Below are 23,330 nucleotides of genomic sequence, written 5' to 3' on the forward strand. Positions count from 1 at the left end.
ATGATATCACAATTACAGATTTTCATTTTACCACCATTCCAACCAAAGAAGAAGGTATTACTGTCTGCGTTTTCTTCTGTGTTACATTAATTTGATTTACTTGTAATGCTATATATATTTAAAATTGAAAAAATTTCAATGTATAGAAAAGTTGGGAGTAAAGTACATAGGTGTTTTTACCCCTGAACCACTTGAGAATAAGTTGCTAATATGATGCCCCACCTCCCCTGAACACTTTTATGTTTATTATTTCCAACAAATATGGACTGTCTCCTGCCAACCATAACACAGCATCACTGCTGGGCGAGTACCACTGACACTCTGACCATAGACTCCTAAGATCCCATCTGAGATTGTGCCCCAAGCTAGAATCCCATGTGGCAACCGTTGTTGTGTTTCCTAGGTCTCCTTCAGCTTGGAACAAACCCTCAGCCTTTCTCTGACTGTCACGACCTTGCTGCTTTCATAGATTACAGGCCAATTGTTTTGTAGAACATCCCTTAATTGGGTTTCATCTCATGATTGCTGCTGCTGCTAAGTCGCTTCAGTCGTGTCCGACTCTGTGTGACCCCATAGACGGGAGCCCACCAGGCTCCCCCATCCCTGGGATTCTCCAGGCAAGAACACTGGAGTGGGTTGCTATTTCCTTCTCCCATGCAGGAAAGTGAAAAGTGAAAGTGAAGTCGCTCAGTCGTGTCCAACTCTTCGCGACCCCATGGACCGCAGCCTACCAGGCTCCTCCGTCCATGGGGTTTTCCAGACAAGAGTACTGGAGTGGGATGCCATTGCCTTCTCCGATTAGATTCAGGTTATACAGAAGGAACACCACAGATGTGATGCTGTTTCTTCTGTCTGCATTTTTTTTTTTAGTACCTTTCTTTTTGGCTGTGCTGGGTCTTCACTGCTGTGTGTGGGCTTTCTCTAGTTGCAGCAGGCGGGGGCTACTTTTTAGTTGTAGTGCATCCGTGCATGGGCTTCTCATTATACTGCCTTCTCTTGTTGTGGACCACGGGCTCTAGGCACATGCGCTCCATAGCTGTGGCACAAGGGCTTAGTTACCCTGGGGCATGTGGGATCTTCCTGGCCCAGGGGTCAAACCTGTGTCCCCTGCATTTGCAGGCAGATTCTTAACTACTGGATCACCAGGGAAGTCCTGCATATTTTTTTAAGGTAAGGAAACTAAGGAGATGAGAAAGAGAAACGAGAAAGTTGTTAGCAGTGGCCTCTGAGTAGGAAACACAGAGCTGGGAATGTGTGTGGCTTAGTCTACTGTAAGTCCTTTCTGCTGTAAGAATGCACTCATTCACTAGAGGGTTATTGAAGCTGAGCCAGACCAGAATGATGCCTCATGGCATCAGGTACGAGACTGGAAGCTGATAGAGACCACTTTTGGAGAAGGCAATGGCACCCCACTCCAGTACTCTTGCCTGGAAAATCCCATGGATGGAGAAGCCTGGTAGGCTGCAGTCCATGGGGTTGCTAAGAGTCAGGCATGACTGAGCGACTTCACTTTCACTTTTCACTTTCCTGCATGGGAGAAGGAAATGGCAACCCACTCCAGTATTCTTGCCTGGAGAATCCCAGGGACAGAGGAGCCTAGTGGGCTGCCGTCTATGGGGTCGCACAGAGTCGGACACGACTGAAGCAACTTAGCAGCAGCAGTAGCAGCAGCAGGGACCACTTTAAAAGTGCTTGTCAGTCTCCCCATGGGATGAGGTTGCTGGGCTCCCGGCTTCCTCTAGGTGGCGCACAACTCTCTGGGGAAAGGAAGGAACCCTGGTGAAAATCCAAAGGGAGAGATGATTTTACAGAGGTTCAGTTCAGTTCAATTCAGTCGCTCAGTCGTGTCCGACTCTTTGCGACCCCATGAATCGCAGCACGCCAGGCCTCCCTGTCCATCACCAACTCCCAGAGTTCACTCAGACTCATGTCCATCGAGTCGGTGATGCCATCCAGCCATCTCATCCTCTGTCGTCCCCTTTTCCTCCTGCCCCCAATCCCTCCCAGCATCAGTCTTTTCCAGTGAGTCAACTCTTCGCATGAGGTGGCCAAAGTACTGGAGTTTCAGCTTTAGCATCATTCCTTCCAAAGAAATCCCAGGGCTGATCTCCTTCAGAATGGACTGGTTGGATCTCCTTGCAGTCCAAGGGACTCTCAAGAGTCTTCTCCAACACCACAGTTCAAAAGCATCAATTCTTTGGCACTCAGCTTTCTTCACAGTCCAACTCTCACATCCATACATGACCACTGGAAAAACCATAGCTTTGACTAGATGGACTTTTGTTGCCAAAGTAATGTCTCTGCTTTTCAATATGCTATCTAGGTTGGTCATAACTACAGAGGTTAAGCCCTGCCTATCCAAGCAGAGTCCCACAGAGGAGTCAACATCGCACCCCCATACTCTCCCTTGAGGTGGGACCAGTATTCATTCATTCATTCATGTACAACAAGTATTTTTCAGTGCCTCTTTCCTCCGTCTGAAGGTCACAGCCCATAGCAAGGGAGGGCAGGATCGTTGAACTTGGAGCTTAGGATAGTAGGCTCAGGCCCCGATTTACTGTGAGACTTTGAGCCTGTTTCTGAGTTTCAGGAGTTTGTTTGTTTGTTTGTTTTTTAACGAGGATATCCTCTTGGCTAGATTGGGGTCCTTTTTCATCACTCCCCATGCCCAGCCTCGTCCATCTTGCACCCATCCCTAAATCTGTCTGTCCCTCTACTCCACACTCCTCCTCTCTCCCATAGGAAAGGAACCAAGATGTGGGGTTCAAGTGTTCACAGTCAGATGAGAAGGAAGCTTGAAACCGGAGGTAGTTACGTATTTACATGGTGGGGGAGGGGCTGGGCTGGCCAAGAAATCTCCAGCCCCACGGAGGGGGTGGTGGAAGGAAGGAAGGAGCTGGAAGGCTTATCGAAGCTTATCTTCCCCGCCACCCCCCACCCCAGGGCAGAACAGTACCTTGGCTCCCTGTCCAAGTGCTGCCCTCCAGCTTGCTCACTTGGAAACCACCGCAAAGGTTATCTAGGGACTGGCTTGTGCTCCCAGGATCCTCTTGGGCCATAAACTGTGTCCCCTGGGGCAATGAGGCAACCTCTCTGTGCCTCATCTGTTAAATGGGAGCCAACAACACTTTCCCGCTGGGAGGTGGTAATCACACTGCTGATTAAAATGTTCCCACATGTTTTTGTTCCTAAGAGCAGGGCAGGTGTAAGGGAGGGCACCCTGACTCACAGAAAGACCATGTAGAAAGGAAGAAAGGGGGCCCCAGGCTGTCCATCACAGATAAGGGGGCCTTTTGCTGCTTGCCACGTCACCTACACTAATAATTCTCAGTCACAGAGAGCAGCTTGCAGTGTCCAAAGCACTTCCATGTCGGTGGCCTTGTGTGAGCCTCACCCAGGGGACAGGGCTGAGGCTTGGGAAGAGAGGTGTAACTTGCCTGAGATCATACATCCAGCTAGCAGCAGAGTCAAGCTGTAGAGGAGTCAGGAAGGCCTGAGTTGACTCCCAAACTGTGACCTGAGGCAAATCAGTTTACCTCTCTGAGACGCCGTTTCTTTATTCATCCAGTGGCTGCTGCTGCTGCTGCTAAGTTGCTTCAGTCATGTTCGACTCTGTGCTACCCCATAGACGGCAGCCCACCAGGCTCCCCCATCCCTGGGATTCTCCAGGCAAGAACAATGAAGTGGGTTGCCATTTCCTTCTCCAATGCAGGAAAGTGAAAAGTGAAAGTGAAGTCGCTCAGTCGTGTCCGACTCTTCGAGACCCCATGGACTGCAGCCTACCAGGCTCCTCTGTCCCTGGGATTTTCCAGGCAAGAGTACTGGAGTGGGGTGCCATTGCCTTCCCCGTCATCCAGTGGGGATAGTTCAAATTGTTTTGAGCGTTAAATAGGACAAGTTGATTGAGATGTAGGGTGCCATCCTAGTTTTGGTCATGTTCAGAGTGAGAAAACACTTTTTGTGGTTCTGAACCATCTTTGGGATAGGATGTGTTTCTTTTTCTGATCGCATTTCTCATCTCACTGACATGTTTCCCCTGGCTCCTGCCTCCCCCCTCATCATCTTTCATCACAGTCTAGCCCTGATGTCTTCCTGGCTGTACTGTAAGCAGCATGAGGTCAAGGACTTGGTGTGCTTCTCTCTTAGTCTGTTCAGGCTGCTAAAACCAAGTACCAAAGTACTTATAAGCAACAGAAATGTATTTCTCACAGTTCTGGAGGCCAAAAGTCCAAGATCAGGGTGCCAGCAGGGTCAGGTTCTGGTGAGAAACTTTCTTCCGGCTGCAGGTTGCAGACTCCTGACTTCTCACTATAGCTTCACACAATGCAGCTCCCTGGGGGTCTCTCTATAAGGGCACTGATTCCATTTATGAGGGTACCACCTTTATGACCTCATCACCTCTGAAAGGCCCTGCCTTCTAGTACTATCATTTCAGTATATGAATTTGGGATAAGGAGACACAAACAGTCCATCACAGCCTTGTTCTCTGTTGAGCACACAGCACAGCCCCTTACCCTGGGTAAAAACTGTGCATGGCTGGCATTCAACACGTTGCTGCAGCAGTTCATGCTAAGCACTGTCTCTGTCTCTTTTCACTGCTCACAGCCCTCTGAGGCAGGAGCTGTTACTCTCATCCTCATCCTGAGGACAGAACTGGAGTTCAGACAGGGAAAGAGAGTCACCAACAGGGCCAGCTCTAGGGTGAGGCAAGAGGAGCACCCAAGGTGCAAAAATGTTGCCATTTATAAAGCCCACCGTGCCAGGAACATTGGCCACATTAAATCCATGCTGGCTGTTACATGAGCGTCATGATCGCCTTCTGATTCGCAGTCCCTCTTTAACATCCAGGGTTATGTTACCCCAACCCATGACCCACCAACACCAGCCCCTAAGGGCTTTTCCCAGCTCCACAGGGAACATTTTTCAAGCTCTGTTGCTCAACTCTTATCAGTGACCAACTCCTGTGCGTCAGAGAGAAATGACCACCACCTGCATGTATTGCAGCCCTGTTTTGTCTGTTTATAGGAAACACGATCTTAGTGCTGTTTCTGTTACAATGGCCCGCATCTCAATAACCTGTGCACAGAAGCGGCAAAACCCAGTCCTGCCTAAGAGAAAGCTCAAGAAATGTCTTCCTCCAGGAAGGAGGAATGTCTTTCCTTCCTTGAGGAAGCAAACTGCTTCAAGGGGAATTTTGAGGGTCCGCTTGTCTCCTTCCCTCCCCCCACCCCCACCCCCCATCTATACAACAACAGCTCCTGTTACTGCATCTTCGAGATCATTCCTGCAGGTTTCAGCCAAGGGGCAGGATTTGACTTCAGGGCAGCATTTAGCCTGATGAGGCTATAACCTCATCATTCTGCCTCTGGCCAAAGTAAAGAGACCAGCTAGCTAAAGCCTGCCTGACTCCTTCCTTGGGTCCTCCCTCGCTGGACTGAGAGTCAAGGACTCTAGTTCAAGGTCTTGGGCAAGGCTCTCTCCCTCTTGGGCCTCTAATTGCCCACCTGTGAAATGGAGCATACTCTGGACTTCATGGACTTGGGGGCTAATACGTGAGAAGTCACTGCGGAAAGCATGGCGTGCACCACTGACCACAGACATACGTAGAGCTGGGGCCTTTTCTGGAGTGTTCCTAAAGGATGAAAGGAAAGGGCACTGGCCAGGGAGTCGGTGGACCTGGAGTTCTGAGTCCCAGTCCCATGCTCACTGGCTGTATGCTCGCAGGCCAGTTGCCTGTTGCCTCCTCTGTAAGATGGGGCACTGTCTTTGCCTGGCCCTCCTTGCACAGGCATGGAGGTTATGAGATACAGGGACACGTAAGACAGGAGACCCTGGTGGTTAAGGTCACAGGCTTCAGATCAGAGGGGCCTGGACTCAAGTGCTGCCCCAGCCACTTGCTAGCTGTGTGACTTTGGGCAAGTAACTTAACCACTATGAGCCTCTACTTTCGCATTCATAAAATGGGGAGAATGGTAGTTCATATGTACAGAGTTGTGAGGATTAAATTAAATGAAGCAGGGAAAGTGTTCAGCACAATGATGGCAAGTGGGGAGGGGACCCAGGACGCCTGTGTGGTTTTGAGCGCATATGCAACTCTGCCTCCTTGAATTTGGTCTCCTCACCTATGTGATGCCAGGCAGGAAGGAAAGGGTTTAGGGCTCCAGTGATTCTCAGTGCTGTGTTGATGAAGAAAGATGTCTTTCTATCCATAAGCCTCTACCCCTTCTCTGCCTACTGTAGAAACAAAGGATGTTTGCCATGAAGCCAACTCATCAGTGTGCAACCCTGGTGAAGTTAATGAACCTCTCTGTGCCTTGCTTCCTCATCTGGAAAGTGGGATAGCAATGTCTGTCATATCCACCTCTTACAGTTGTTTGAAGACTAAATGCATTAATGTATTTAAAGTGCTTATAGCAGTGCCTGCCATCAAGTGAATAGAGTGGTAAATAAAGACGAGCTTTCCTTTGAATTATTTTGCAATATTAATATTTGTTTTCTTGAAGATGACTTGTTTTCAAGTCATCTTTGCAGTGGACAGGGCTGGGCTGACTCCTTGGGAGTGTGTGGAGAAGCCACAGAGGGTCAGAGAGATCCCAGAGGCCTGGCCCTGCCACTTGCATGGTCAGTGTCTCCGGCAAGTCTTCTCCCCAGTCAGGACCTATTTCCCCATTGGTAGGATGAGCGGGTGAGACCAGGAATTTTCCAGAATCCTAGGTCTCAGAGTGGCTTGGTCCCCATCAAGAACTCCTGAGGGGCCCACTTTGCTCCAAGATCTCTTGGAGCAAAGCCTGCCTTGGTGGCCCCCCTTGTCTTACTTACTCCACAGCTCTGGCCCTGAGAGAAAGCAGACCCTGCCCGGGGCGGTCACGTGGGCTGACCCCAGCTGGGCCTGGACAGAAGGCTGTGGTGGGAGACCAGGGAAGAGGGCGTGGGGGCCGGCATGTGCACAGAAACACGTGAGCGCTCACATAGACAGACACGGCAGGCGCTCATGTTCCAACATGGGCAGCAGCCACACAGCACGCAGCTGGGCCCCCCGCCGCCTCCCTGAGAGCGCCCCAGGCCAGGCCCCTCACCCCACTTTAGTGGCAGGACCTGGCCCAGTGCTCTGCACATGGTGGCCCTAAGCAGACATTCGTTGCTTGACTGAACACAGGAAAGCCTCATGTTCGGGGTGGGGGGTGCCCTTGACCATAGCTTCCCACGGCACAGACCCTCCCCTGCCACAGAAACGAGAGGACTGTTGATAGCTCCCAGATGAGCCAGGCTGACTGGGGTCTGTACACATTTATCTAAGGTGCACAAAATGTGTCTCAGATAAAATGTGACCAGTGGTTACAATGGAATAACAGACATAATAAAAATTTTTTTCCTTATATTTAGAAGTTTCTTTTCCAAAAACTAAATTTAAAAACAAAGGTAATTAAGTCTTTTTTTTTTTAAATAAAAAAAGCTCCTTAAATAAAAATTTAAGTTAATAATAATATGGGTGGAACTCAGGTATGACAACACCTTGGTTGCTTGCTGTTTGTGACACTCTTGACACCATTCAGTCCCAACCCCTTGTCACCGTCTTACAATTAGGGAAACTGAGGCCCAGCTCAGGAAAGGGAAGGGTCTTTCCTGAGGTAAACACTTGCTTGGGGACCCAGAGAGCAGAGCTCTTGGCTTTGCCTCTGATTGTGTGATCTTGGGCTAGTCATCTCATCCCCAACTTCACATTTCTCCACTGTAAAATCAAGGATGGGAATTAGTTAAGACTCTGTGCTTTCACTACTGAGGGCCCTAGTTTGATCCCTAGTTGGGGAACTAAGATCCCATAAGCTATATGGCATGCCCCCCCAATTTTTTTAAATTAAATAAAATCAGGGAGAAATCTATCCCCATATTGCTTGCCTCCAAAGGTGGCTGTGAGGATTGCAAGACAGAGGCAGGAAGGGGAGAGCACCTTGCAAACAGATTTAGAGCATTGCTTCCTTGGTGGCTCATCTGCCCGCAATGCAGGAGACGTGAGTCTGATTCCTGGGTTGGAAATATCCCCTGGAGAAGGTCATGGCTACCCACTCCAGCATTCTTGCCTGGAGAATCCCATGGACAGAGGAGCCTGGTGGGCTAAAGTCCATGGGGTCACAAAGAGTCAGACATAACTGAGCGACTAACACTTTCACTTTTCACTCCAGCAGAGGCAGAGCTGAGTCCAGAGCCCAGGGCTCCTGTCCTCCCACCTGGGCTTGCTTCAGGGCAGAGCACAGCATGAGGAAGGGGAAAGGGTGGGCTTCAGAGAAGGTGGGAGGTTGTCTACCTGTTTATTCTCAAATCAATCATAATTATATATATATATCTCTCCCCTCTTTCTTAAATTCCCTCCCACTCCACCCCTCCAGGTCATCACTTCAACAGTTTTTTTCTTTTAGTACTATGTGTGGGATATAGTATAAAATGTTGAGAAGGTAAAGGGGAGCTGGAAGAGGCAGAAATTAGTCTAAAATACATATATTGATTAAAAAAAAAAGTGATATTACAAGTGCAGCATGGCGTAGGTTCATGATGTGGAGAGGGAGATTTGTTCCAGTCAGGGAGGTCAGCATAGGTTGACCAGGAGTGATGATCAAACTGAGGTTCAGGAAGAGGAGGAGTTAACTTTACAGAGGGGATGGAAAAGTATTCCAGGCAGAGGAAACAGCCAGTGCAAAGGCCCTGGGGTAGGAGTGAGCAGGAGCCCTTGGTAACTCTAGTGTGGTTGAGGTATAGAGTCCCAAGTGAAGTGTCCTTAGCCAAGTGAAGCTGCAGAGCTAGGCAGTGCCAAGCGTGCAGCACTCAAGCGATAGTTAGGATTTGGGCTATAATCGTAAGAGCAGTGGAAATCCATTAAAGGCTTTTAAGCAGGGGCGTGATATCCATTTTGATAAGCTCACTGGCTACAAGTCAAGTGTTAAAGAAAAGAACATGAGGGGGGACTTCCTTTACAGAAACCAGAACATGCAATAAAGTCACTAAAATCAGATCAGTCTGATATCAGGAAAGGCATAGACAAATAGATCCATGGGACATGGTAAATAATCCAGATTTAGACTCCAGGATACAGGTGTCAATACTGGACAAAAGAGGTATCTCGTCCCAGTGGAAAAAGGGATGGCTTATTTCACAAATTATGTAGCCCACTGAGATAAATAAAAACAACCGCCCATCTTACACCACCTGCATTTCAAGTGTGTCAAAAAATTTAACGTAAGAATGAAAATAATACAAAACATTGTAAAAGATTCCAGGAGACTACATGTGCAAAGTAGAGCAGGGGTCAGCTAACTGCTGCCCATGGATCGAATCCATGCTGCCTTTCCCTTTTGTTTTAATAACAGGTTTATTGAGATGTAATTCACATACGGTAGAATTCACTTATTTTGGAAAAAATAGCTAACTAGTTATTTTTCCCCCAGAGGTGAACGTTATGTTCCGCAAATAGTGTGAGTTTTATTTTACTGTTGAAAAGCACTTGCTATTTATTTTTTATTTCCTAGAAATTAAACATATTGTATAGGAAGCCACAGCATCAGGAGTTAAATTTCCAATTCTGCATGTTACGCTCAAACATCAGTGCACTCATCATTTCACATGTATTTAATGTGACAGTTTTTTAGTATGGTATGTGTTAATTTCTACTTTTTTAATATTTAAAATTGCTTTTAAATAAACATATTCTCCGTTGATTCCCCCCAAAAAATGAAGTGTACAATTGAATGGTTTTTAGTATTTTTTTAGATATGGGCAACCATTGCCAAAGACAATTTAAGAAAATTTTCATAACCTGAAAAAGAAACTCTGTAACCATTAGTTATCAACCTCCTATCACCTATCCTTTCCCAGCCCTTAGGAACCACCAGTTTACTTTCTGTTGATCGATTAGCCTATTCTGGATATTTCATAGAAATGGAATTATACAGTATGTGGCCTTTGGTGTCTAACAGATTTCACTTAGCGCACTGCTCCCAAGGTTCACTCATGTTGCAGCACGGATCAGGACTTTTATAGCAGAATACTATTCCATGGCATGACTATTTATCCATTTATCAGCTGATAGGCAGTTGAGTTATTTCTACATGCTGGCTATTATGATTAATGCTGCTATAAAATTCAGGTACATATTTTTGGTGGGACCTATGCTTTTGTTTCTCTTGGGCAGATACCTAGGAGCAGAATTACCACTGCTTGTTTTTGTAAATAATATTTCATTGGAACATGTTTGCTGCTATATTGTCTATGGTTGCATTCTTGCTACAATGGCAGTGTTGAGTAGTTGCAACCGAGTAATTGCAACAGATTCGGACAAAATCTGAAACATATACATACTACTCGGCCTTTTAGAGGAAAAATGGGAAGATTGCAACTGAGTATGCAACAGAATCGGACAAAATCTGAAACATATACATACTACTTGGCCTTTTAGAGGAAAAATGGGAAAACCTCTCCTTTCAAGGCTGAAAATGAAGAAGTTATAAAAGAAAAGAGATATTATTTAAAAATTAAATTTGACTATATATATGATCACATATGTCATATATATATTTGATATGTGAGAGATATGTATATAAGACATATATAAGATTATATAGTACATATAAAATCTATACAACCCAAATGTTCCTCGATGATAAATGGATAAATAAAATGTGATATACCATAGGATATTTTTATATATAATGTAACATTATAAGTAATATATATTAAATTATATATATATGTAATCTTTAGTATGGCAAAGATACTAAAAATAAAGTCATTGGGCAAAAAAATAGACCTTGAAGAAACAACTGTAACACTGACAACAGAGAAAGGATTCCTATCTTGTATCAGTCAGAGTCGCAGTAGGAGGTGGGAAGCACACCCAAATTGAGTAGTATAGGGAGAGGTCTTCAAGGGACAGTATGGAGAGACTGTTTTCAAAGGTGTGAGCAGGGTTGAGGAGCACACCCAGGGAGGTGCATGAGAGCTGGTATCAGAAAGGAATCATCTCTACCTAGGACCTGTACCCAGTGGGAGGGGTAGGGAAAGCTTGGGAATAAATACTCCAGTCTCTCTTTCCTCCTGCCCAGTGACCTCCAGCTGTGCCTCCATTTGGCCAAACCCAACCAGAAGCTGAGGACTGCAAGCTCTTTAGAATCCCTATGGTGTGACAGCCACAGAGCAGATGGAGAAAGGCAGACAGCATGGATCTGGAGGGGCAGATGGAAGATAGCCACCATCAGATTGAAAGGAGAGAACATCCCAAAAGAAAATTGGGTAAAGGGGATGATGAGGTAGCTAATGACTGAACAAATTAGGTGCCCACCACCCCCAAAAAAAGATTATGACGCTAGTAGTCAGGAAAACCTAAAGTCTATCTGGTAATACGATGGTTTTGTGTCTATCGGAGCTGTAATACCTACTGCTGGTGGGTAAGTAGGGAAAGTCGTACTCACCTAGCGCTGGTAGAAACAGGAAGCGTGACTGCTGTTTGGAAAGCAGCAATTAAACTCTTGGGAATCTCTACCCCATAGAAATACAGACCTTCATAAGGAAAGACTTATGTGCCATGAGTGTTATATAGGAAGTGCGCTTGGCGGCCCCGGGGATCTGTCTCTTGCTTCAACAGTGCTTGGATGCAACAGACCCAGGGATGCCCCTTGCTCCAGCCTCCGACCACCCTCCAACCTTTTTTCCAGTCGCAGCCTCCAGAGTCAGCTACTCAGCTGTCTGTGATCCCCGGGACCAGCCACCATTTTTTAACTCCTTATTATTACAAACCAATCATGAGCTCCCAGATTCGTCAGAAGTATTCTACCGAGGTGGAAGCCCCGGTCAACCGCCTGGTTAACATGCAACTGCGGGCCTCCTACACCTACCTCTCTATGGGCTTCTATTTCGACCGCGACGATGTGGCCCTGGAGGGTGTGGGTCAGTTTTTTCGCAAATTGGCCAAGGAGAAGCACGAGGGCGTGGGGCGTCTCTTGAAACTGCAAAACCAGCGTGGCGGCCACGCTCTCTTCCTGGACGTGTAGAAGCCGTCTCAAGATGAGTGGGGTAAAACCCAGGACACTATGGAAGCCGCCCTTCTCGTAGAGAAGAACCTGAATCAAGCCCTGTTGGATCTGCATAGCCTGGCTTCTGCCCGCGGAGACCCCCACATCTGTGACTTCCTGGAGAACCACTTCCTAGATGAGGAAATGAAACTCATCAAGAAGATGGGGGACCACCTGACCAACCTCCGCAGGCTGGCTGGTCCCCAGGCTGGGTTGGGCGAGTATCTCTTCGAAAGGCTCACCCTCAAGCATGACTAGGAGCTTCTGGAGACCAGTGGCCATTGAAGAACCCACCTAACATCAGGGCTGCCTGAAGCCCCTCTCTGCAGCCACTAGGCAGCTTTTTAACACCCTGGAGCCCTCTCTCAAGCCTTGGACCGAATGGAAACAATAAAGCTTTTTGCAGCATTAAAAAAAAAAAAAAAAAAAAAGAGTGTTATATAAACGCTGTCATACTTGGCGATTGCTCATTGTCTTTTTTTTTAAGTTATTTTTTGACTGTGCTGGGTCTTAGTTGTGGTGTGCAGGGGCTTCTCTCTAGCTTTAGTGCACGGCTTCTCTTGTTGAAGTTTGGGGGTTCTCTTGTTGTGGATAATGAGATCTAGAGTGCACAGGCCCAGGAGTTGTGCTTAGTGAGCTTAGTTGCCCTGCGGCATGTGGGATCTTATGCGACCAGGGATCGAACCCACATCCCGCGCACTGGAACGCGGATTCTTAATCACTGGACTGCCAGGGAAGTCCCCATTATCTTTCAAACAGCCTTTCTCTGACGTTTGGAGAAATGCCTGTGTTGGAGCTCACCTTCTCAATTTAGGAATCTCAGAGTTGCTGCTGGAATGTGGCCATCCCAGCAGGCTCCACCAATCAGATACTCCTAGTGAGATTTGTCTTATTCTGTGCAAGTGCAGGAGGCAAAAAGGGAGCCCAGCTCTGGTGGCCACAGCACCAGGGGCTGTCTCTGAGGGGCTGAAAAGTGGAATTCTAGGTGAAGACTGACATAGGGTGGTGTGAGGGGAAGGCTTGGTGAGACCACAGCTGGTGAATTCATCATACTATTCTGTGGTATAGTTTAGGGCTTCAATCCTAGAAACTGAGCCTCCAGGCCAAATAAGATGAGCTGCCATGACATCTTAGAATAGTACCTAACATTTTCTGCAACATTGCTCCCAGTGGTGAGAAACTGGAAGTGAGAAATGAACATCAGCAAGGCAACAACCAGATAAACTCATCCATCCACATAACGGAATATTAGACAGCCATTAAAAAGAATGAATTAGCGCTACACTAGCTGACTTGGAAAGATATCTATGAATAATGTTGGGTGAAGAAGGCAAGGAGCAAAAACTATAATATGATCCCATTTTTTAAAAAAGAAACAGTGACAAATAAACTCTGTATATGTAAATGTGCATACAGGTACATGCTTAGAATTGAATGAGTCTGTTTAGGATTGAATGGGTGAACAAAAACACAGGACACATACTAGGTTATTGGCATGGAGTGTGGGGTGCTATGGTGAGGGGAGGAGATGGAAAAAGAGGAGTGAAATGAAAAAGGAAAGAAAGAAAACTGTATTGACTAAATGAAGTGTATTTCTGATCATTTTAAGGTATTCACATAAAATTATACATGTGTATATTTGTATGTTAAAGAGGGAAATGGCAACCCACTGCAATATTCTAGCCTGGGAAATCCCATGGACAGAGGAGCCTGAGGGGCTACAGTCCATGGTGTTGCATGAATCAGACACAACTTAGCAACTAAACCACCACCACCACCACCACCACATTTGTATGTATGTGTGTATGTATTGTGGGCATATGCAAAACGAAATCAAATTTAAAAGATTTTTAAAGCAAAAAGTCACCGGCTATACTATTGGGACAGCCTGGTGACAGGGTGACCAGTTGGGAGGCTATGCCTTTTTTTTTTTTTTTTTTGGCCACACCACACAGCAGGTAGGATTTTAGTTCCCTGACCAAGGATCAAAGCCACATCCCTTGCATTAGAAGTGTGGAGTGTTAACCACTGGACCACCAGATGCTGTGCTTTTTGATAAGCAAAGGGAGAGGATGGCTTGGACCAGAACCTGACAGTAAGCATAGAGACAAAAGGATGGACTTTGAAACACACCCAGCAGATAAATGGCCTAGACAGGGAATGGGTTGGTTTGTGATTTGGCAATAGAAAGAAAATCTTGGGCTTCCCTAGTGGATCAGTGGTGAAGAATCCACCTGCCAATGCAGGAAACATGGGTTCGATACTTGATCTGGGAAACTCCCACGTGCCATGGAGCCACAAAGCCCATGCGTCACAATTATTGAGCCTATGAGCCTGGGAACCGGAAGTACTGAGACAGCTCACCCTAGAGCCTATGTTCCACTGCAAGAGAAGCCACCACAGTGGAAAGCCTGTGTACCATAACTAAAGAGTAGCCACCCCAAATGGAGAAAACCTGTGCTCAGCAAGACCTACCACCACCAATAAATTAAGAAAAAATAAATTATATATAAAGAAGATCCTCAGGTTGCTACTAACTGGGTGATCTTGAATTCCTCCATTCCCCAATCTGGACACTAGGTGATGATACCACCTGTTTCACAGAACTGTGGGGATGAAATGAAAGGCCATATAAAATGCACATCACCCTCTTTCATTCCCAAGTAACTCAGCCAGGAAGCAGGCATCTAAAGACCAGAGCCTGTTTGGAAGGGTCTCATTGCCATCTTGTAGACCATATGCTCTAGGAGTTCACCCTGCAGAGGCTGAGGGCCTGGGATGCTCTAATCATCGAGGCAAGGAGGGGTTTGGAGAAGGCCCAGAGCATGATGGGAGATAGGGTCCCACTTTTTCTTTGTTACTACAGAGCCCAGATCACTCTGGGAGGAGCCTGGGCCAAGTGAGCTGGGCAGATACATGGAATTTCAAAAGAGGAGGGAGGGGACATTTCCATTAAAGAGTGCTCCTGGAAGGCTTTTGGGAGGAGGTGACTTTTGAAGGATGAGTGGAATTCAGACATGTAGCCATGGGCAAATTCTTTTTTTTTTTTTTAACTTTTCTTTTTTTTTAAAAAAAAAAAAAAGGAAATTCTTCCCATTCTTAGAGGATCAACTCAAAGACTGCTTCCTGCTTACTAGATCCTGCTGGCTGGAATTATTCATGTTTTCCCAGCACCCTCATTGACAGAAGGTTATTAACAGTGCCCAATGTCTTCCTGTCTAGCTGAGAGGGTTGAGCAGCTTGGGGACAAGGGTGGCATCTTCAGGGCTCTTACCCTAGTGCCAGGCAGCTTGCGCCTCCACTTAGTATTCAAAAAGCTATGTGTCGAATGAAAGGAAGTGTAACCAATCATGTTTCGGGTAAAATCCACGTTTTTATTTTCCCCTGTTCAAGAACCCAGCAAACATTTCCTGGTTATTTTATTTCCCAAATCAGGCTATGAAAATGTGTTTCTCAGAAACAAGAAACAGTAGTAGCCTGTGTATTAAACCTTTACCATATGTCAGGCACTTTACAAAGTGCTCCATAATCTTCATCCATGTAACCATCAAAACAGTTTAAGAAGAGGCTTTTTTTTTTTTTTTTTAAATTTGTGCCCATTTCATACCTGGGGAAACTCCAAGATTTAGCAAGGCCAGCAATTTCTATAATACAGCACAGGAAAGATCAGAACCCCAAACCCTTGAGTGCCGTCCCTCACATACACATGGCACTCTGTATGTATGCTCATGAAGAGTTCTCAAATTTGTAAAATCAGCATTTGGTCCTGACGGTCTTAGTCGCTAAGTGGTATCCAACTCTTTTGTGACCCCATGGGCTGTAGCCCACCAAGCTCCTCTGTCCGTCAGATTTCCCAGGCTAGAATACCAAAGTGGGTTGCCATTTCCTTTTCCAGGGGATCTTCATGACCTAGGGTTCGAACTCATGTCTCCTGCATTGGCAGGTGGATTCTTTACCACTGAGCCACCAGGGAAGCCCCTGGTCCTGATGGCCTTAGACAGCACCTTCGGCCCTGACAAGCCATGGACTCAATCAATTCCATAAACATAAAGATGGTCATTTAAACTTGAGACCCAGGGAGTTTCCTGGTGTTCCAGAGGTTAAGACTCCATGTTTCTAGTACAGGGGGCATGAATTCAATCCCTGGTCAGGGAACTAAGATTCCACATGCTAAGCGGCAAAAAAAAAAAAAAATTAATTCAAAATGAAAAAAAAAAAAAGAAAAAACCTTGAAACCCTGATGATGCTCACCTGGCACTTGAGAAAACAGGCTTGGCAAGAATCTGTGACTGGTGCAAAACACGGGCTCCTTGGTGGTGGAGCTGGGTGCCCGGCCCATCTTCTCTGCTCACCAGTCTGTGCTCTTGTTCTCCATGCTTCAGCATCTTCTGGTCCAGCGCCCTGATTGTGGTCCACATGATGGCAACAGCTTCATGGCCTGCTGTACACCGCCTTTCAGGTCCCAGAGGAGATGGAGGTCATTCTTCATTTTTTCCCCCATTTGATCCCTTTTTTCTTTTTAAAGACTATTAAGTGCCATGTCTCAGGCTTCCCAGATGGCTTTGTGGGTAAAGAATCTGCCTGCAATGCAGGAGACAGGGGTTCAATCCCTGAGTGGGTATGATCCCTTGGAGGAGGACATGGTAACCCACTCCAGTTTTCTTGCCTGGAGAATCCCATGGACAGAGCCTGGAAGGCTACAGTCTATAGGATCACAAAGAGTCGGACACAGCTAAAGTGACTGAGCATGCAAACGCCATGACTCAGACACTATGCTAAGCAGTTTATACCCAACAGTGCTTTCACCTTCAGTAAAATCCTGTGAGGTAGGTGTTAACATTCTCATTGAATGCATGAGGCACTGAGGCCCAATTTCCTTAACTAGGGAGCAGAGGTACTAGGATTTTATCTCAGGTCTGCTGCTGCTACTGCTGCTAGGTCGCTTCAGTCATGTCCGACTCTGTGCGACCCCATAGATGGCAGCCCACCAGTCTCCCCCGTCCCTGGGATTCTCCAGATAAGAACACTGGAGTGGGTTACCATTTCCTTCTCCAATGCATGCAAGTGAAAAGTGAAAGTGAAGTCGCTCAGTCATGTCCGACTCTTAGCGACCCCATGGACTGCAGCCTACCAGGCTTCTCCATCCATGGGATTTTCCAGGCAAGAGTACTGGAGTAGGTTGCCATTATCTGCCTGACCCAAAGCCCAACTTCCCCAAGCATGCACACAGCACCCACGGCCACAGCTCTGCAGGGGGCTATGGAGGGGATGAGAATTGAAGGCCATCCACCAATGGGGCCTTGGAATTTAAACATCTGTTCCTTTGCCCAAAGACTTTGGGGGCAAGACACTCTTCTTTGTGGCAACTCTAGGCTGTGGTGATGATTTTATGGGACAAGGACACTTTGAATGGGTGAACAGAGAAGGACACAGCAATAGATGTAAAGGTTGCTAGCACTTAATAAATACACCGTTCCCTCTTTTCTCTCTCTTTTCCCTCTTTCCCTTTGATGATTAAGAGCCAGACTTTGAAGTCAGGCAGACCTAACTTAAAATGCTGGTTTAGCAACTGACTAGCTGTGTGGCCTCGGACAAGCCATTTAACCTCTCTGGGCTTCAGCTCCCTCATCTGCAAAATTGGGGACCTTTTCTATGTGCCTCAGCTTCCCAGTTTGTACAGTGAGCGTGCATGACTAGGTCAACGTTTCCCCAGCCGTGGTACACCGGTAGTAAGCTGGACAGTTTACATGGCATAAAGTGAACATGCATCATTTTAGGTTATGAGTAAATTTTAATGTATAAGAGGAAAAAATAAAACTCAGATACCAGACGCATGACTTCATGGATATTGTTTGGAATGTAGCTAAGTGAAAAGGTAATGATTTAAAGTAAATGCCATTAAATAAATAATAAATGGTGCTAGGAAGTGGCAGAAATTGAGAAGGTGGTCCTTGAATAGCTGGCCGTAGGGAAAATTGGGCCAGATGATCTGGCTCTGATTACATGGCTGCCCAGAGAAACGGTGGCTGTTGAGTGACTTGCCAGAGGGATACCTTGTTCCCCATTATATTTCTAAGCGGCCAGCTTCCTGTAAAGCCCCACTGCCAGGAGTTTGGGGTAATGCCCTTTCAGTACACATTGCAAAAATGATATAAATAACTCATCCTGGGACTTCAAACACGCCACCTCAGATGTATGGTGGGAGATTACAGGTTCCTAAGATGCAGCCCCTCCATCATCCCCATGGCTTAGAGGCTTGCTGGAGAGTGGAGATCAATGCTTTGATTTTATGAGCAGCTGGGCCACGTGACCAAGCCCCAAATCCTTTGCTTTATGGGTTGTTTACACATTCCTGGTGAGAAACGGTTTACATTCTGGGCCCCAAGCACACTCCTAAATCAGCTGCCGGGTTCTTGCAGTTGGAGGTGAGAGAGATCTGTGTGTCGGTGGGCACCAGGAGGCAAAGGGGAGGACAGAGGCGGGCTAGAGGAGGGGGCCCCCTCGGGGCCTCTGGGTTTCCTGCCAGTGGCACCTGGATCCCGTTTCTGGATCAGTGGAGGGTGCTGTGCAGGGCCTGACATGGGGAGGATCCTGAGGGTTGCAGGCGCACCGTGGCTCCAGGTTCATCAGGCTCCACTCTACGTGGGCCCACATTAGTTCGTGGGGTTCCCGCAGCAGCCCCGGGAGGTTGGAATTACTCTTATTTCCAGATAAGGAACCAGAGGCTCAGAGAACTGAAGCAGCTTGTTCCCTCTCACATGGCTGGCAAGTATCCTGGAGGGATTCAATCCACTTTGACAGAGGCAAAGGCTGATGTCTCACCACTACTCCTTCTTGTCATTGGGGCTCCCTAGAAGTCACTTGGGCTGGAATTTAGGCAGTGGCTTGGAAGCGGAGGATTAGGTGATGACTCTTTCTGCCTGGGTTTTGCCCCTGACTTAGCTCAGTCATGGTCTGAGAATCCCACGTCACAGAGGTGACTATAAGGATCCAGTGCACAAGATGCCCAGAATCAAGTGGTGAAGCTCAGGGTACCCAGTGGACCCTGGTTTGCTCCTTTTATCCCCATCCCTCCCTTCCCTGTCTTCATTCCCTGCTTTCTTTTCCTCATCCTGGCCCCCTTTCCCTTCTATCCCCTCACTCTAAGAGGGTCCTCCCTATGCCTTGGTTCTTCTTGTATCTCTCTCCTTGTGATTTGCATCCCTTGGTCCCAGCTCTGCCCTTTGTAGCTGCCTGGGCTTCTCCTAGGATGGCGCTGTGATGTTGGGGATGGTCCTCAGTCACATCTTCTCCAAGCCACTCAATGCCTTCAGCAATTCTCCAATCCATGTGGGCTGTAGCTCCCTCCTCAACCTGACTGCTGCTTTCTGAGATCAGGGCAGAGAGATGACCCAAAGTTGGAGAGTGGACCTAGCAGCAGCCAGGTTAAGGAATCTTCTCCCTCTAGACTGAAAGGCATCCGGGTCTTGGGGAAAGCATACAGGCTCTGGGGTACATGGATTACAGCCCTGTTCTGACATTGGGTCATCTGCTTCAAGGCACTTAACCTCTGGAGCCTCCCTGTTCTCCTCTGTAAAGCAGTAGTGAAGACAATGCACAGTGAGGCTTTCTGCTGTCCAGCAGCCTTCCACCTGGTGCCTCAGTTTCCTGTAGGGCACCATTTCTCTTCCACCCTCAGCCCATATGGTTTAGAAGCAACTCCACCCTCTGCTCAGAGACTCAGCTACCCACACTTCCCTCACCCTTCTCTTTAGTGATTGGTTCAGGGGTGTGCACGTGACCCAGTTCCAGACAGTGAGAGTCCAGCGTTGAGGGACAGCTGCTGTCTCTTTTTGGTAGGTGTAAAGCTGTGAGAATGTGGGCTACCAAGTCACTTTTGTTGTTACACTATCATGAAGGAAAAGCTTATCTAAAAGTAGAGCAACCCCAGAGCAGAGCCAAGCCAGGAAATGGAGATATTGAGTGCCTACATTAAGCTGCGCCTGAAGCCAACCTCTTTTGACTTTTCAGATACACAAGCCAATACATACTTTGTAGATTATTTACAAAAATGGCCACGTTTCCTAACCCCTCTCTTTTCCATGTTCTTGTAACATGGCTTTGCGGCAATTCCCTTCAAGAGGTAGAATCTTTCTCCCTGTTCCTTGGATCTAGGTTAGTCTGGTGATTTGTGTTGGCCAACAGAACACGGCAGAAGTGACAGTGGGTCAGTTCCAAGCCCAAGCCTAAGGGGTCTTACGCGTTTATACTCACTGTCTTGGATCTATAAATCCCCTTGGGCTAGCCTGCAGAAGGAAAAGAAACACGTGGAGAAGAGCCCACTGTCCCAGCCAAGAGCATCCTGTACCAGCCTACGTCCTGCTGGCTGGAAATGCATGAGAGAGTCCAGCCAAGATCAGCAGAGCTGACCACCAAAGTTGAGCCTGGAGGCACCAGAAGACCCGCCCAGTTAACTTACGAGCTGCTGCTGCTGCTAAGTCGCGTCAGTCGTGTCCGACTCTGTGCGACCCCATAGACGGCAGCCCAACAGGCTCCTCTGTCCCTGGGATTCTCCAGGCAAGAATACTGGAGTGGGTTGCCATTTCCTTCTCCAATAACTTATGAGCAGTTAGTAATTATTTTAAGCATTGCATTTGGAGGCATTTTATTATGGAGCAATAGCTAAATAGGTTTATTTTATTTGCTTAAATTAATCCCAGTTGGTTTTTCTGACATTTTTAATCAGAGAATTCCAAATGATACAACTATAATACCTATCTCACAGCACTGCTGCGAAGATTAGAAATGATACTGGCAGAGTATGAGTTCGGGCTCTATCTCCTGGCACTTGTCAAAGTGATTCCCCTCACTGGCAGCAAGCCTGGAACTCAGCCCTCAGAACTAGTGCTGTTGCCTGCAAAGAGAAACCATCACCCACCATGCCTGCCACTGTACTTAATCAGTACATGCTCAATACTTAAAAGCATACTATATATTTAATAAGTATTCAGGGAGTCCCCTGTTATCTGAATATTCATTATCCAGGATCCCTAGAATTACAAGTTTGCAGAAGGAACCAACAGTGCTTTGAAACATGAAACAATTCACTAATGGAGCTGATACTTTAAAAAATTAGGCACCTTTCCCCATATGCCTCTTTAATACAGATTTCTATCTCCACCCATTACATCAACTCTTTCTCCCTAGTCTTTACAAAGACACAAAATAATAGTACAATTTGGTCATTGAGTGAAATTGTAAATATTGTAAAAAAAAAAAAAAAAAATACAGATTTGACAAAATCTGTGAAAATAATGGTGTTGAACTACCCAAACCCTTGCAGTGCTGTGGATAATGTGGGACACATCAGAGTTAGGTCAGTTAACACTGTAAAAGAGGAAATGACATTGGGGTTTCATAAGAGAACAGGCTGACTGCTAGAGGATTACTGGAAACCCTTTGGGAGATTGATAAACCCTTGAATATCTTTGCAATAATTATTTTCTTCATAAATCAAGCGGAGACTAAAGTAAAGTGAAAGACATTGTCATAAGACTTGATTAGGAAAAAATTGTGCCACCAGAGCTAAAACAAGCAGCACATGATTTCTTTATTCATGCTAAGAATTAGCACATAGTCATAATTAATAAAAGTTCAATTAGGGACTTCTCTGGTGATCCAGTGGCTAAGATTTTGCCTTCAAATGCAGGGACTGAGGGTTCAATCTGTGGTTCAGGAACATGCCTTGTGGCCAAAATACCAAAACATTTCAAAAAATCAATCAAACATATTTATGCAATGTTTTCTTTCATTTTCCAAGGTAAAGTCCCAGTCCCAGTCTCTCCCCCACAGACATACACACTTTGGTGTGAAATTTTGGCCCCCATATTCAGAAGATTCACTAAGGGACTCTTTCCTGTGTCACTTATTCTACACCCTTCTGTCTCCGAGAGGATGAAGAGGCCAAATCCTTGCCAGGCAAATGGAGCTGTGGGAGAGGCGAGCAGGGCACATGCAAGTGGTAAGAGAAGGTTTCTCCCCAGCAGGTAGCCTCAGGAGGAGACCAAGGGACCCAGCTTTGTCTCCCTGTCTCTTGGAGGTGATCCCCTACATGCCTCTGAAGATGAGAATGACATGCTGCCTCACAGTCGAGCTGAATGGCTGTTTAAAAATCTTCAGTAGGGATTTCCCTGGTGGTCCAGTGGTTAAGACTCCATGCTCTGCGTGCCAAGGGCCCAGGTTCAACCCCTGGTCAGTAACTAAGATCCTGCAAACCACACGGTGTGGTCAGGGACATGGGGAGTCCAGGGGAGTCTTAACAAGATTCCTCTATTTACATGATATTGTAAATCAATTATACTTCAATCAACTATACCTATGATTCAGCAACTCCACTTCCTACCTGTATATGCCTGAGCAAAATACTTTGCTTCCCTAAACTTCAGTTTCCTTGTTTACAAAATGGGGATGAAAAATAATAATCACCTCTGAGAGTAGGATGAAGATTAAATGGGAGAACAGGTGAAGAGGGGGTACCCGGGACCCGGCACAGAGTGAAACCACAGAAAAGGTCAGCCATGGCTGGTAGCACGTTTTTCACTGTAGCTTGTTTTTTGTTTAGCAACAAATTTTTGGTGATCAAAAAAAATGTAAGCGTTTACTATTCAACAAATCTTTTTTACAAAACCCAAAATGCAAAAAAAAAAAAAAAAATTCCTATAATATGTTGGCCTTCTTTCTACATATATATACAGATGTATTAAAAAAAATTATGTCCATACCATGCATACCATGCCGACTTCCTTCCTTCCTCCAGTAGTGGATCACACAGAGTTCCCAAAGGATTGTTTCTTAAATGCCCATTACAGTCCTGCTTTGCTGGAAAGAGGAAAAGGAAAACTGAACTGCATTGCAAAAACAGCGGCCCCTGTCGTGCCCTTTGGGGTAGTTGTCGGCCTCCCTCATTCCAGGGCACGCAGCCCCTCCCAAGCCCTCCTTAGAGATATTGGTCACCCCACTCTGGTGAGAAGAGTCCCCCCACTCCAGTGCCCAGTCTCTTCTCACCCCTTTCCTCCTTACCTCCCAGCCACTCAACCCACTGCTCCTCCGCTCTGCCCCTTCCAGGTGTCAAATGGGGGGAATTTCAGTCTGGAGTGAATGTTTACAGCTTACTTGAAACCCTTAAAAATAAAAATTCATCATAAGCTGACAGATCCTTACATTTAACTGCACCAACAGTGCCACTCTAACATTTAAAGCTCCGCTTGAATGGGTGTCTATCAAAACCACATGGGC

At 46.5% G+C, this 23,330-nt stretch overlaps 1 protein-coding gene and 1 long non-coding RNA gene across 2 annotated transcripts; one reads left to right on the top strand and one right to left on the bottom strand.

Annotated features, from left to right (window-relative positions):
- The first annotated feature begins 11,428 nt into the window (after positions 1-11,428).
- LOC129642259 (ferritin light chain-like) lies at positions 11,429-12,464 on the top strand. The gene has a single exon (XM_055566811.1). The coding sequence runs from the start codon at positions 11,637-11,639 to the stop codon at positions 12,033-12,035; it is 399 nt and encodes a 132-aa protein (XP_055422786.1). The 5' UTR covers positions 11,429-11,636; the 3' UTR covers positions 12,036-12,464.
- Positions 12,465-21,653: 9,189 nt separating this feature from the next.
- LOC129642260 (uncharacterized) lies at positions 21,654-23,213 on the bottom strand. The gene is made up of 3 exons (XR_008709578.1): positions 23,115-23,213; positions 22,817-22,913; positions 21,654-22,302 (listed from the first exon to the last, which is right to left on the bottom strand). It is a non-coding gene; the product is annotated as an uncharacterized LOC129642260 (long non-coding RNA).
- Between the last annotated feature and the right edge of the window lie 117 nt (positions 23,214-23,330).

The sequence above is a fragment of the Bubalus kerabau genome, chromosome 1, assembly GCF_029407905.1.
Source record: "Bubalus kerabau isolate K-KA32 ecotype Philippines breed swamp buffalo chromosome 1, PCC_UOA_SB_1v2, whole genome shotgun sequence".
Lineage (NCBI taxonomy): Eukaryota > Metazoa > Chordata > Mammalia > Artiodactyla > Bovidae > Bubalus > Bubalus kerabau.

What these genes read in the sequence shown, in the direction of transcription:
- LOC129642259 (XM_055566811.1), top strand. Translation starts at nt 11,637, where the DNA reads ATGCAACAGACCCAGGGATGCCCCTTGCTCCAGCCTCCGACCACCCTC.